Source organism: Castor canadensis, chromosome 17, assembly GCF_047511655.1.
Source record: "Castor canadensis chromosome 17, mCasCan1.hap1v2, whole genome shotgun sequence".
Lineage (NCBI taxonomy): Eukaryota > Metazoa > Chordata > Mammalia > Rodentia > Castoridae > Castor > Castor canadensis.
In genome coordinates, this window is record NC_133402.1 from 59,049,923 (window position 1) to 59,064,474 (window position 14,552).

At 43.0% G+C, this 14,552-nt stretch overlaps 1 protein-coding gene across 4 annotated transcripts in view; it reads left to right on the plus strand.

Moving 5' to 3' along the window:
- The window catches only part of Armc8 (armadillo repeat containing 8), a 95,674-nt gene extending 83,432 nt beyond the window's left edge, over positions 1-12,242 (plus strand). For all 4 annotated transcript variants that reach the window (XM_074060289.1, XM_074060288.1, XM_020178272.2 and 1 more), the window contains 4 exons: positions 3,087-3,182; positions 6,126-6,198; positions 7,738-7,831; positions 9,727-12,242. In XM_074060289.1, the coding sequence (XP_073916390.1) occupies positions 3,087-3,182; positions 6,126-6,198; positions 7,738-7,831; positions 9,727-9,760 (297 nt within the window). In that variant the 3' untranslated portion in view covers positions 9,761-12,242. The remainder of the gene's footprint in view (positions 1-3,086; positions 3,183-6,125; positions 6,199-7,737; positions 7,832-9,726) is intronic.
- The last annotated feature ends 2,310 nt before the right edge of the window (positions 12,243-14,552 follow it).

Consider the following 14,552-nt stretch of genomic DNA (forward strand, 5'->3'; position numbering starts at 1 on the left):
AGGTGTTTAACTTTATAGTTAATTTAATTTCTTTAATAGGAATAGGACTACTTAGGTTATCTTGTTCTTCCTGAATGAGCTTTGGTATTTCATGTCTTTCAAGGATTTTTTTTTTAATGTCATCTAAGTTTTCTCATTATCGACATGAAATCGTTCATTGTATAATCTTTTTAAAGCAAGTAGTATCCTTTACAGTGTCCCCTCTCTTATTCTTTATACTGGTAATTCCTTTTTTTTTGATCAATCTGACTACAACTTCAGCAGTTTCATTGGTCTTTTAAAAAATCCGGTTTGGGATTTATTGTCTTCCCCCTCATCATTTTTTTTGTTGCTGTTCTCTTTCAGGAATTGACAAACTTTCTGTAAAGGACTATATAGTCTCTGTAGTAACTGCTCACTTATGCTGATCTAGCCTGAAAGCTGCTGTAGATAATACGGGAATGTCATGGATGTCCTTCAATAAAACTTTATTTGCCAAAACAGGCAGGAGGTTAGATGTGGCCTACTTTAGGCCATAGTTTGTAATCTCTACTCTATTTCATTGACTTCCTGTTGTTCCTGTTAGTGGATATACTAATGTGAATACACTAATTGTATATGTCTGTGTATTTATGTAGTTTTTGTCTCTTTTTCCTTGTTCATATATTGAATTGATCTGGCCCAAGAACTAATTGATCTCTTTTAAGATTTGGTTTTCTTGTCTCCATAGAAATATTTACAATAAGGTTGTTGAATGGCAGAGCAGAACTGCATTTTCCTCTGTTGTGCTTTTCAGGCCTGAAGGTGCTCTGGTTTTTTCTGACACTCCAGAAGGGGGAGTCACTTGTCTTGTCAACCTAGTCTAATCTAAGGAATCTTTCTTGTAATTTCCCTTTATAGTCTATCTTAGTAGGTAAGAGACAGTTCTTCCTAAAGCGAGGCATTTACATTTGCCATTTATTTCCTCTTAAGCCACTCTGGCCATCAAATAGAACTGACTCTTCTTGAGGAGAAATGGGGAAAAAGGAAAGTAAGAGAGAGAACCTATGATTCATCCATGTGCTGCCCCCTTCCCACCGGGCTTTACTTCTGTTCCCATTGCGTGGCCTCACTCTTTGCCATTGATTTTGTCTTAATAATCCTGGCAGAGCCTACCCAGTAGGGATCACATCACTACTGTCGATGGATATCATCTTGCTGGCTTGATCTTAAAAGGTGGGATTATGGTAAAGCTTGTTAAGACTGTCCATGATACATAGAGGAAGGACAGAATTAGAAGGAAGGAATGTGGAATTTCCACACGTAATTTCCTGCATTAGTGAGTCTGATGTAGCCAGTCTGGATCACAAAAATGTCAAGATATCTGTTGAGAAGGGGAAAGAGACAGTGGGGTACTCATTGTATTCAGTGACCCTATTTTATAGGTTCCGGTGGGACTAGAATATGGATGGAGCAACCCTCACTCACATGGTTCTGATGTCATCTTAGACTTGAATTTCTGAAAACCATTTGCCTGTCAGCTCCTTTCCAAACTAATTAAACTTGTCATGATCAAGCCTGGCCCTTCTTAGGTTCTTTCCTACAGGAGACTAAACCAAAAGGAGTGCAGATCCATTATTACTCGTTCTGTTAGGGTGTCCTGCCTGCCAAAGACTTTTAACAGGCTCACCTGTACCAACACATGTGCCACGTCAGTTCAAACTGACATCTTCCTCAGGCATCCCTATCTCACTTCTAAGACACATCAGGTCTCCTCATCTGATCTTACTGCGCTGGAATAAATAGTCACCCAGTACTGCAGAAGCCTTGGATTCTAAGTTGTGTTTTCTGTGTCTCTTGTATACCAGATGCGGCCTTTTCTAGTAATCTGATTTTTGCTGTGTTAATCTAAGAGAAATAAAGCCACACACCACACACCCTTTAGGATATTTGAGGTTTTGGGCCTGAGCAAGAAAACAATCTCCTCATTTAGCTTAATTACCTTAAGTCTTGCACAGAAAAAAGGTTAAAGTTGGAGAAAGTTGAGACTGTGTCCTATTCCCACCTCTCATTCCTGTTTTTAAGGTTCTTATCTGTGCTTCAGGACTCAGTGTCACCTTCTCCAAGAAGTCTTCCCCAACCATTGCAGTATCCAACAACTGCTTGTACTTCCTGTTTTCTTAGTACCAGTCGCCCCACAGTGAAATGTGATTGCTCATCACAAGACTCAGGGAGCGTGTCTTACTCTTGTCTCACCCTGTGGGTCTGCAGAGGGCAGGACCATTTAGGTGTTCTATAAATGTTTATTGAATTACTCAGTCATATTCCTGTCACAGTCCTCTCACCTGTACCTTAATCCTTGCCACCTGTTGGTCTCACAGTGAAAGTGGAATGGTGTCTTTTGAGAAGAAACTCCAATCATCAGTCTTTAAGATGTGCTATCTTGCCACTGGCATAGGTTCCCAACAATCTCCACATCAGGCCAGCTCCTCCACACATTTTTCTCCCCTTTCTGTTCCTCTAATAGTTGAAAAGCAGTCAAGAGGTCCTAACTGCACATGGCCAGTATAGCTTGTAGGCTTTAGGTTTTACCCTGGAAGTCATGAACTGGGGAAGGAAGGGGAGTTGCAAACCAGTTCCTGTGAAGCTTCCACCAAAGAAAATGCATCTCTGAAGAAAAACCTGTGGGTTAGTCACAGAGATATTGTTTGTTTGTTTGTTTGTTTGTGCAAAGGATCCAACCTAGGTGGGGCCTTTTACATGCTAGGTAAGCACCCTACCGCTGAGCTATACCCTCTGTGCAGAAATGAAATTTTAGGAAGAAACTACATTTTCGCTTTGATTTCTGTGACAATGTGACCTATACAACTTACCCATCTGTGGCATAATGACCAGGAAATTTATGTGCCTTCAGGTGAGAAACTTCCCAAGCTCTTTTATTGTTTATTTAATTTAGTTTAATTATTATTTTTTTGGCAGTACTGGGGTTTGAACTCAGGGCCTTGCACTTACTAGGCAGGTGCTTTACCACTTGAGCCACATCCCCAACCCTTACCCAGGCTCTTCAGAGAGCTTAACTCCGGGGACCTTAGAGCTTTTTTGATCATTGGCTCTTTGTTCTTTTCTAGACACTGTGCATCCTAGCCAACATAGCAGATGGGACAACAGCAAAAGAACTTATTATGACTAATGATGACATCCTGCAGAAAATCAAATATTACATGGTAAGCCCTTGATCCCTTTCAGTGCAACATTAGACTCAACATACATGGGGGGGGGAAAAAAAAACCCAAAACAGTAAACTACTCTGTGACAGATTGAAAGAACTCTGTCCCATCCCAGGAATGGGGACTTCTTGATGCTTGCACCATTGGTAATACTAGCATTGACCATCTGAGACCCTACCTTGTCATCGTCTGATTGCCTCCTCTTATTCCTTGAAGACTTAGCTCCTGGCTCCCTCTCAGTGCTCTTCAGTCCCTGTCTTCCCTCTCAAGGCCTCAGTCCTGTGGTGGATTAATGAGTCCTGTAGCTTCCTGTCACTTTACACACTGACCTCTTTAGTTCCTCAGTGAGGCAATGCTGTTGCCCTGGGTTCCACAGAAAAGTTGAGATCCACTGGCTCAGGGGACTCTCATCCACCCCATGGCATGGTTTTTCCAGCACCACAAAATAAGAAAAAGTTTCCCTTAACTTCCCATATTCCTTATTTGATGTAGGCACACCTGTTTCTCTACTGCTGTTCAAAGTCATAGTTCTTAAAAGCATCTTCACATGTTATCTCCTCCCTTACTCTGAATTCACTCTCCCCTACTTCATGTGGCCTCCATCCCCATCACTGTACTGAAAATGTTCTGCTTAGGGTCAGCAGTGACCTCCATGGTGCCATGATGCCAAAGGGTCCCTTTTCTCCTCATTTCACCCACTTACAGCAGACTTCCACACAGCTGGCCGTTTCCTCCTGCTGAAACATTCCTTCCTCTTGGCTTCATGGCACCATACATCCCACTTACCCTGAACCCCTGCTCCTCTCTCCTACTTGCTCTCCTGAGGTTGCAAGTTCACAGTCTTGGTTGCACAATAGAACTTCCTAGGGAGCTTGCAAAGACTATTGCCTTATCTTCACCCTTCCAAGATTCTGACATAATAAATCGGTGTGCAGTATAGCATAGCCATCAGGATTTTTACCAGTTCTCCGGGTGGTTCTTATACACAGAGTTGAGAACCATTGGCTCAAGGGACTCTCATCTACCCCATGGCTTGTGCTGTCATCACCTCTATGCACATGATTTTTAAATGCACACCTGCAGCCTAGACCTCTTTTTAGTTCTTTGGCCAAAGTGGATATGTGGGGCCTCAGTTACTGCTGGGCCACATGGTCCTGTTATGCAGGCTTCTGTCTTAGGAACTTAAATAAAATGTGTGAAAATCTATTTGAATAAAAGGAGTTCATTTAAACAAAAACGAATTGTTGCATTTCTTCCCTAAACTTAAATGGCTCCTTTCCTTGTCATTTTTGTTCGGTGTAGTGGCTCTGCCATCTACCCCGCTGCTCAGACCCAAGAGTCTATCTTGATTGTCCCTCTGGCCCCTCATTCGTCACAGCAAGTCCTGTGAGCCCTTCTTCCAAAACTGATCCTGAATCAGTTTACTTCTTTTCTTCCATCATCACTCCCTCCGCTCTAATCCATGTCATAGTATCTCATGCCCTGGGTGACTATGTGATAATAGCCTCCTAGGCTCTTCTGCACTGCACTCCAGTTCATCAAAGTGATTTGAAAATGTAAGTCACATTGTATCCCCCACTGTAGAAATCCTTCAGGGGCTTCCTCTGAACTCAGAATGAAATCCAAAATCCCTACTTTGGCCCACAAGAGCTCACAATTTGGCTATGTCAACTTCTCTGAACATTCAGCTCCTTACCTCAGATTTTTTTCCAGGAAGTTTCCTGTCTTCTTGGAAACCTCTAGACCCTTGATTTTTGCTCATCTGGAACCTTCTATTAACTTTCTGTCTTCTCTGTGCACTCTGCCTAAATTAAGCTCCCATCTCTTCACTGTCCTGTTTCATTGAGTGAATAATAAATGAACGTCTTTTTAGTAAATGCTTGTTACAGTACACACATCCACTTTATCCAGTTTACTCATTGATGGCCCAAGACAGGAGCAGATGATAAGTTTTATTTGGTTTTGTCTTAATGGACCAAAGTGAATGGACGTCTGTTTAAAATTGTTGATAGGCAGAAGAAAGAATCACTGACCGTAGAATGCTAATGGAGGAAGACATGTCCATTTCATCGTCTTTTCTTTGTAGAAGTATAATCCTACATGAGAAGATAAGTCTGTCCTGCCTTCAAGAAATTGTTGAGCATATCATGCTGTTGATTAATAGGAAAATCACCTATAAAGATTCTTTGACTATTGAATCCTCTTTCATTCAGCAGAAATCACTTTATATTGATAAATGATCCAACTTAACCAGAAATGGTTGTACATCCAGTACATAAAGAAAAATAGACAAGAATTGTGTGTTTTAGAAGGATAAGAGGCACCTCAATTATAGTTGGAACATTGGTAAATCAAGTAGAGATTTGGTCTAATTTTTTGGGATACTCTGAAAAAAAAAAAGTAATTTAATTATTCCAGAAGCTGAATATATTCTTACAGTTCTTATTTTCAGCGAGTAGTGTCAGGAGAGTTAGCCATTTATAAATTGTGCAGGAAAGTCTAGTTGTTTTCTTGGAGCATGTGAATAAGATAATTTATTGGCTGCTAGTGACCTGAAAGCATAGACTTAAGTCAAAAACACAAGAGTTGTCGTGTGGTAGTGTTTTTGGATACATGGATTGAAGCATAAATTTGATGCTGTACCTATGGCCCAAGAAGTATTTCATTTGGTCATCAGATGTTTTTTAAGATTTGTGTTTGAATGTTCCCAGGTAAGGCTTGGTCTCCTCAGTTGGTCAGATTCCTACCATTACCTGGTGTTTTTAGCCCAACCCTTACACTTAACTAATGTTAACATTATGACTCCACAAGACAATGGAGTTTGATACTTTTGCTTCTAATTTGTAGGCTTTTGGAATTGCCTATGATATGTCGCCAAAAAAAATGATGTGCAAGGCCGTTAACTTCATTTTTATTTTGATTCCTTTTGTGCACCATTAGGGTCATTCACACGTCAAACTGCAGCTCGCCGCTATGTTTTGCATATCAAACCTCATATGGAATGAAGAGGAAGGTAAGAGATGGTGAGATTTGTTCTGGAGAAAATTATGGGAAGAGAGTCTCACATGGGGCATGCAGCAAGTGCCCCTAAAGTTCTGGGTAGAAGCCCCACTCACTGCATTGGGCCATGGCCCCAGCACTACAGAGTAACCCTGTTGTGAGAATCAGGGAGACCAGTCTGAGTCTCCCTGAACTCTGAGCAACCTTGTCGGAACCAACACTACCAGATTGCTAGATGTGAGAAGTGATAACCCTGCCCTTGGGAGTACTGATGAGGAAATGCAGAAACGCACCTGGAAAAGGTGAGACGAGAGAGTCCATGGGAGGATGGGCCTTTTGTTATGAGCAGAGGAAGTACATCTAAGAACTTTTGGCAGATAGGTGTGATAGCAGAGGGTGTGTTGGTGAGAAATACAGTCTTAGTGGTGAAACTGCCCATTTGTAAGGAGACCTTTTTAGATCAAAGGTTCTTTACTCAGCTGCATATTAGAATCACCTGGGGATTTTCCCACTAGTCCAAGTAAGTCAGAATCTCTAAGGCAGGCTGTAGATGGATGGTTTCTAATGCTTCCCAGGTAGTTCCAGTATATAGACAAGGCAGCAGCTATAGGTGGAGGAGAGCACTGGGTCTCAGTGGAGGGTTGACTGCATTAAAATTTAAGTTTCTGATCTTTATCCTTAGAGAGTCTGGCTCACTAGATCTAGAGGGGGCATTGCATCAGTGTCACTAGGCTTGTCAGAGGAGAAAAGAGGGTATGGGAGGGGGGTTCTGTACTCAGCAGTTGTATCTGAAACAAAGTGGAAGAAGGTGAAACTGAATTCAACCCACAGACCTAGATACTAAGTAGCATCTGTGTTCCAGGGAGACAAAGCCAGGCCTCAAGGTCTTAATCTTATTGGAAGATAGAACAGAGCAGTATGAAATTGCAGCTGTCAATTTTGCTAATAACCAAGGGGCAGTAAGCAATGCTGGGAGAAAAAAGGAGGATAGAAAACAACTGAAGGGAAAATAAGACATTTTTGGAATAGGAAGAACTCAGCCTGGTCAGGGATATGGGTATGTCCTGAAAGAGTGACAAAGCTAGGCCCCAGTGACAGAGGACTGAAGAATCTGACCTTGATCCTTAGTCCATGGAGAGATTACTTCAGCAACAGAACCCAGGAATGGACTGAAGGAAGGAGGGCCAAGAGGCAAGAGACCAATTAGAAGGTTGTGAGAGACCGGGCATGGTGGAGCACACTTGGAATCCCAGCTACTCGGGAGACAGAGCAGAAGGATCACAAATTTGAGGCTAGTCTGGGCAAATTAGTCATACCCTCTCTCAAAAACAAAATGCAAACAAAAAGGGGTGGGTGTGTAACTCACATAGTAAAATCCTTGGCTAGCATGTGTGAGGGCCTGGGTTCAATCTCCAGAACTGAGGAAAAAAAAGGTTGTGAGAGAGTCCAAGTGTGAGGGGGTATCCAGCTATTTCAGAGGAGGGCAGAGGACTGGTGAGGCAGCTGCCTGCGTCATCATGTTCCTAGTAACCTGATAGTTTTAATCTTCTAGGTTCACAAGAACGCCAGGATAAGCTACGAGACATGGGCATTGTAGATATTCTACACAAGCTGAGTCAGTCACCAGATTCAAACCTTTGTGACAAGTAAGTATCAACATAAAAGGGCTTTGCTGCAGGCTGTGTTGCATTTTTTTATGAAAGGTTTGAATTGCTTGGTGGTTTTCATGGCCAGTCTTTTAAAGTCTTTTAGATTATGGGATTTCCTTCTTAATTTTCTGTGAGCCAGCTCTGACATTTGAGTGAGATAGAAACTAATAATTTCCAAGTTATTAAAGACTCTCATCTTACTCTGAATTAGCATGAGTTGGAGCCATCTTAGTGTCTGGAGAGGATCCATAAGCCATGTCCTTATAGCCCCTTGACTGTTAGAGGAGAAATGCATTTGATACTTTGGAAAGCAGGAAGATCAGAAATGAAAATGATGGTTAGCTCAAAATATCACTGAGCATAGCATTATGCTAGCACAGCAGTGACTGCTAAGGAGTCAAAGAGCTCATCATTTCCTGGAGGGGCAAGAGACCCTCCCCATAGTCAGAAATGCTTTTCCTAGCTGTGTCCACTCCCTTGTAACTGTTCACATTCCAGCTCACTTTCACATAAAACAGCAGCAAGGAACACCATCTTTTTCATTCTCCATGCACTTGAGTTGAGCTCAGAAGCCCTTCAGTCCTTCGTGGTCTGGCTCTGCCTTTCTCATCTCTACCCCCAAGCCTTGTTCACTCACAGTATCACACCATCATGCATTTACACATTCTGTTCCATCTGACCTGCCATCCCTATCTCCTGCTCTCAGTTTTAAGCATTGGTGATAGAACTTGGTGGCATCCTTGCCCTTGTGCAATTTACATTCTAATACAGAAGACAGACAATGAGCAAATGAATATATAATACAATATCAGATGATAGGTACGATGAAGAAAAATACAGCAATATAAGGAAATGGAGAGTAATGAAAGTTTCTTTTTAAGGGGCATCACTCATAAACTTGTTTCTGAAAATGTCCTTGTAGGACCCAGCTCACCCATATCTTGGGGACAATCTATCTAGAGCTTTCTGTTCTGATAGATTGGGCTATCCACAAGTATTATCTTCATAGAACCTTACATAACAGCAAGAATACAGTTTTAAAGAATGTTGTTTAAAACAATAGATTATATCCATTGCTTTCTGGCGGAAACTGCCCTTGAGTTCAGGTTATTGCATGTTCAGTCTTCTTGAAACTGCTTTACCAAACAGCAACAGAAGATTTTAGCTTTTCTGTAATTTAGGAGGGGATACCATTTCAAAAACCTAACTTCTGACTCCACAATTGTATCTTCCTTAGAATCTGCCAAACTAGTGATGGGAGTAGTAAGGGAGGCCTCCTCACTTGTGCAAGGATTAGGATAGGTTAAGGCACTGTTCACATTGTGTCTTTTCCTCTTCACCTATCTTCTTCCCCAGTCACCATAGCAGCCTACATCCCACAGTGATCAGGAGTGATGAGAACAGTTGTGAAGCAGTTGAAATGTTCTCATAAGACAGCCTCATTCCATGGACTCTTGGCCCCTTCCATGTATCTTTTAATCAACATCTCAGCCCCTTCTCCTGGGTCAGCTTTCTTCCTCTTGGCTTCCCAGAGCCATGAGTGTCCTCCCCTGGTGTTATGGGTCACTCTATAAACCTGCATGGCAGGAAGAGAAAGTAAAGAATTCCAGATCTGTCACAACTGTGTGCCAGTGACAAAGGAGAACTAGACTGTCCACACATGCAAGAGAATATGGTATGTCACCAAACTACAGCCAGTTTAAGGATAAGAACAGCCATCTAAGGGAACCCCAGGAGGAAGAATTTAGCCAGAGTGAGATTGGAAATGTCTGCTGACAGCAGGGCTCCTCCCCAGGTCCCTCTGAGGATCTACCTTTTTAGACTTTCCCAACCATCATCGAGTCACAGTTACAATTCTCAGGTGGTAACTAAAAGAAACTTTGTGATTTCAGGGCAAAGACGGCACTGCAGCAGTACCTGGCATGATGGGAGCACCCCAGCACCTGCGAGCATCCCACATCCTTGTTTAAGGACGTACAAGAACTAGCCTCGTTTGATTCCTTCTATTTGCACAAGTCACCTTGGACTGCAGGGAGCTGTTTTGCAAAAGCAATTTAGTAGGCTTAGATCTCAAATTCATCTTGAGAACATTTTTTGAGGTAGTAATTTCCTCAAAGGACTATTGTGTTTTGTTTTGGTTTTTTTCTGAGCTACCTGGACTCTTTATTAGAACAATCAATTATTTTCCTTTGGACCTACAATTTTTTGCCTATGCTGCAGCCACTTTGTGAGTGAGAATGAGAGAGAGAGAGAGAGAGAGAGAGAGAGAGAGAGAGAGAGTGTGTGTGTGTGTGTGTGTGTTACATGTGAGTCAGAATGAATGGATGTGTGGGTGAGGGATACCTCAGATTTTTCTTTTCTTATTTTGTGTGAAAATCTCTTTTCTACAGATTTTCCAGGGTTTAAGCATTGCTTGCTGTATAAAAAAAAACTTTACTGAATTATATACAGTTTGAATGAAATGTTATTTTAAAAACAAAACAATTGTTTAGTGTTCCATAAAGGTTATGTTGAATTTTGGTCAGATGAATATTTGTAAGTAAAAAAATATATGCATTTCTGAACCTCAACTTACATAGATTTTCTTTATAAAAACAAACAAAAAAGAAAAAGAAAAGTTGGCTACAGTTGGCCTGAATAACAGGCATTATACATGGTGCTGTGCAAAATAGTAAGCTAGCATCTTACTGCCGTCAATATTAGCAGGTACCGAGCCTTTTTTCAGCTTAATTCAATAAGTTCTCAGGCTTCCAAGTCAGAAGGACAGGGTGGACTGGAGTGAAGTGAGAGAATAGATTCACCATAGATTTTGAAACATCAAAGGGAGCTATAACTACTGATAGTGAAAGCCCAGCTGTGAATCTGGAGGGCCACCATTTATAGAAACTGTGGACCAAGAGCCTCCCAGCTGCTAATCTTGTCACTGGTATGCAGTATTTGGCAGGATTTAAAACCAAGCATGGAACCTTATGTTCAAAGTAAAAGTAGGTCACCACTTCCCAGAAACAAGGTCTCATCACTTTGTGCTTCCTGAGACAACATATATCACTGTGAAACTAAAGCGTGTTCTACACACACATCTGTAGAAAGAAGCAAGAACAGGAAAGTTGAGAAAGCTGACTTTCTTTTAGCTATCTCTGCAAATTCCATGTAGCTCAGGATTGCTAGTTGGTATGCTCTTTATAAGTTAAGAGCTAAGATCTTTCCCCACATGAAGCTAAAAGCACTCAGGTTGAGAGAAGAGAAGGGCATCTCTCCAGGATGACTGAAGATGACTTCTTTTTACAGCAAATACTGCTTAGTCTTTCTGCAACCCTTAGCTTGGCACCTGCTCCAACTTCTGGTCGCTTCAAGGTGAACTCAACAGGTTACTCTTGACTGTTTGAAGGTAGAACCAGCCTGCCTTTTCCTTTTGCTAGAAGGAGGTCATTTGCGTGGCAGCCAGGACATAAGGTCTACAGTCCAGAAGCTTGTGGTGAGTGTGTGCCACTGCTGGGGCCCCAAGCCCACCCACCAGCCACTCCTGATGAGGTTGCTCACGTTGCATCCACCTTGTCACCAACTTGCACCTTCCTTGGAAGACTTAAATATGGTTGACCGCAAATGAATGTTTTTCAAATGTATTTAGTGCAACATTTCCTATTCTCAACATGACCATCCAAGTTCAAACACAGATTTATAACTCCTTTTTTTTTTCAGAACATCACTAATGTTAAAATCTGTCACAGCAGGAACTTGGGTTTTGCGAAGATATCAGAGTGCTAATGTGAGGAAGCTAGCTTAAAGAAAACCTAGCTTATTGGGAATTAAGCCTTATTTAGGGCCTACTCACTGTCATTTTTAGTACTGAAAAATATCCTTGGTTGGCATTTGTAACACAAAACACTATAGATAAATAGAAAGAAACCATTATTGCATTGCTGAGACAATCTTGAACCCAATAGCATTAAGAGAGCTGAAGGCCCAGTGGAATAACACTTCATCTTTAAACTGGATAAATGTTGCCTATGGATATGAACAATGGTCAGATAAAAAGTGCTTTATGATAATTACCTTTTCTGATTCGAATGAAGGGAAATGTATTTATTAAAACAAAGCCGTTTGCTGCTTTACGCAGGTGCAGTGTTCAGTCAGCAGGAGGTGGGAAGAATGGGACATGATGGTCTTGAGTCCCCACCCAAGTTCTTAACTAAGCTTCTCGCTCTCTAATACTGCATTCTGTTTCTCCTTCTGTGCCCTGATTGTAACCCAAAATTTATGAACTAGAAAAGAATGTTCAATTTAATAAGTTGCATTTTTTTTCCTTACGCACTTTATTCAGAACAATACATGTTCTTCTGGTAGTGTTTGGATATGATTTTAACACATGCTAATAAATGCCAAGAAAAATCATGGCAACTTCTAAAAAGGAGTCTGTTTTCCAAATGTCTGGAACATTAGGGATAGAAAATTATATGCACTGGCTTTTGGAACCTGTGATTCTTGGTGAATGAAGGGCTGGGAAGTGGCTTTGCATTTCAGAGGGCTCCTGAAGGCGTCCCCTGTTTCTGGTCTCCCGAAGGCCGCTACCAGCCATCAGGACCCCCTCACTCCCCACTCACCCCCCTGATCCCCACCACCAGTGTGAGTCCATTCCTTCATCCTCTCTTCTTCCCCTCAGGTATGTACACCTCCACCTCCAGTGCCATCACTTGCTGGCTCAGAACAGATTGACAAGCAGCTGTTGTCTCCGCAAGGGCGCACACATGCTCCTCACTTACTCACTGCACTGCCTTTTTTTACCTGTCTCTAAAACATAAGCAGCTCCTCCCAGCTTAAGGCTCATGGGAAATAGCCAATCACACCAGGCCCAGAGCATGAGGCCTGGGGGCGGGCAATGGGGTGGCTGACAGGGGAGGGAACTCTAGTAGAGGGAAGTTCTGGGGACGCAAGGTAAGAGAACTGGAGGAGAGGAAAGGACAGGGTACTCACACCCCAGGCCCTGGCAGAGGGCCAGCAGAAAGGAGTCCCAACACCTTGCCACCTGGGGTAGGTCTGCTGCCCCCACCTTGTTCCTTGCACTAAAGCAGAAATTTTCCATAAGAGGGAAGTTTTGTCCAGGGCTACAGGGAAAGCCCAGGGCCATGGAGTGGACTACAGAGACCTCTTTCCCCTCCATCTTTGCAACCCATGGCTTTTGGTCCCGGCATTGCCAGCCAGTCAGCCTCCCACTGAGCACAGGCCACAGCGAGTCCTTAGAGTAGAGCCACCCTTCTCGACTTCACAGGGCTGGACCTGTCCTCCTCTTGTCAGGTACCCATACCAAGGAGCTTAGAGGTCTAAAAGCCCAAACATGCCCACCCAAAAGCAGTGCCTGGCAGAAATCTGTTGCAGGAAGCCAGGCCTAGAGAGTACTATCCACCAAGAGTGGGCTGGCCTTAGAGCCACTATCAGGAGCCCCTTCCTTATGTCCCATACTTTCTGGGACTCTTAGAAAAAAAGAGATGTCCTATGAGGCTGAACCCACAGTATCCCTGAACCATCAGTAATGTGAAGAAGGGGTTGTGTCACCATTCCTCCATCTCTGCCCGTGTCTTACCACCTAGTGCCTCTTCTACTTTCCCCTGCCGTTGACCCTCCTCTCTACTTCCTGGGACGCTTTGAAGACCCATCACTAACACAAACACATCTCACCCACAGGCTCAGTTTTCCCCTATTCTACCCCTCCCTATCTTTCAGAGGCCCTGGTCACTGTTTCATCTTGCCAGAGATATTATCCTGACTTCTGGGGTGATCAAGTAGCTATCAGCTGAGTGTACCCCATCCAAAAAGCTCATTCCAACCCCCACTTGACACCTGTAGTGTGGAAGCTCCAGACATTGTGCTCCCCCAGGTTGTCTCCAGCTCTGATACAAGTTCAGACCAAGTGAATACCCTCCTGAGCCCCCACAATGGGAGGTGCTCGACCCCACTAATAAGCTTTGTGCCTGGAGTTTAGAACAGTGACTCCTGTTTTCCTGACAGCTGCTGAGTGCACTGTTTCATGCAGGAGTCCAGTACGAATCTTGTTGAGCACTATGGCATGCCTGTCTCCATCCAGAGGCCACATAGGGTCATGGGAAAGGCAGTGGCCTTACACATGAGTGCCCATCCAGGATCTCAGGCCATGGTCCCATCTTCAGACAGTCTGGCTTATTGCATTTGTCCCCAGAGACAATACAGATCTCAGCACCATATGCTAAGCTTACAGAAGGTGTAATTCCCCCCACAAAGATTGGGCTTCTGGGAACCAACTGCCAATTTTAAAGAGTTTCTTGGCTGGGCACCGGTGGCTCACGCCTGTAATCCTAGCTACTTGGGAGACTGAGGTCAAAAGGATCTCAGTTCAAGGCCAGCCTAGACAAATAATTAACCAGACCCCATCTCTAAAATAACCACAGCAAAATGGACTGAAGGTGTGGGTCAAGCAGTAGAGCACCTGCTTTTGTAGACACGAAGTCAAGTTCAAACTCCAGGCCTACTTTTTTAAAAACTCACGCCATTGGTTGGGCTCCTGGAGAAAACCACCAGTGAGATTGCTGGCATATGGTGTCTTTCCCTCAGTGAGAACAAAGTATGCCTGGACTTGGTGGACTTAAAATAAGTTCAGAAAAAAATAGTAAGAAAGAGTGGCTATCACGCAGAGTTCACAGAGGTCCTCATAGTTACATTTCACTAAACTGGAGGGATGGCCCAGCAT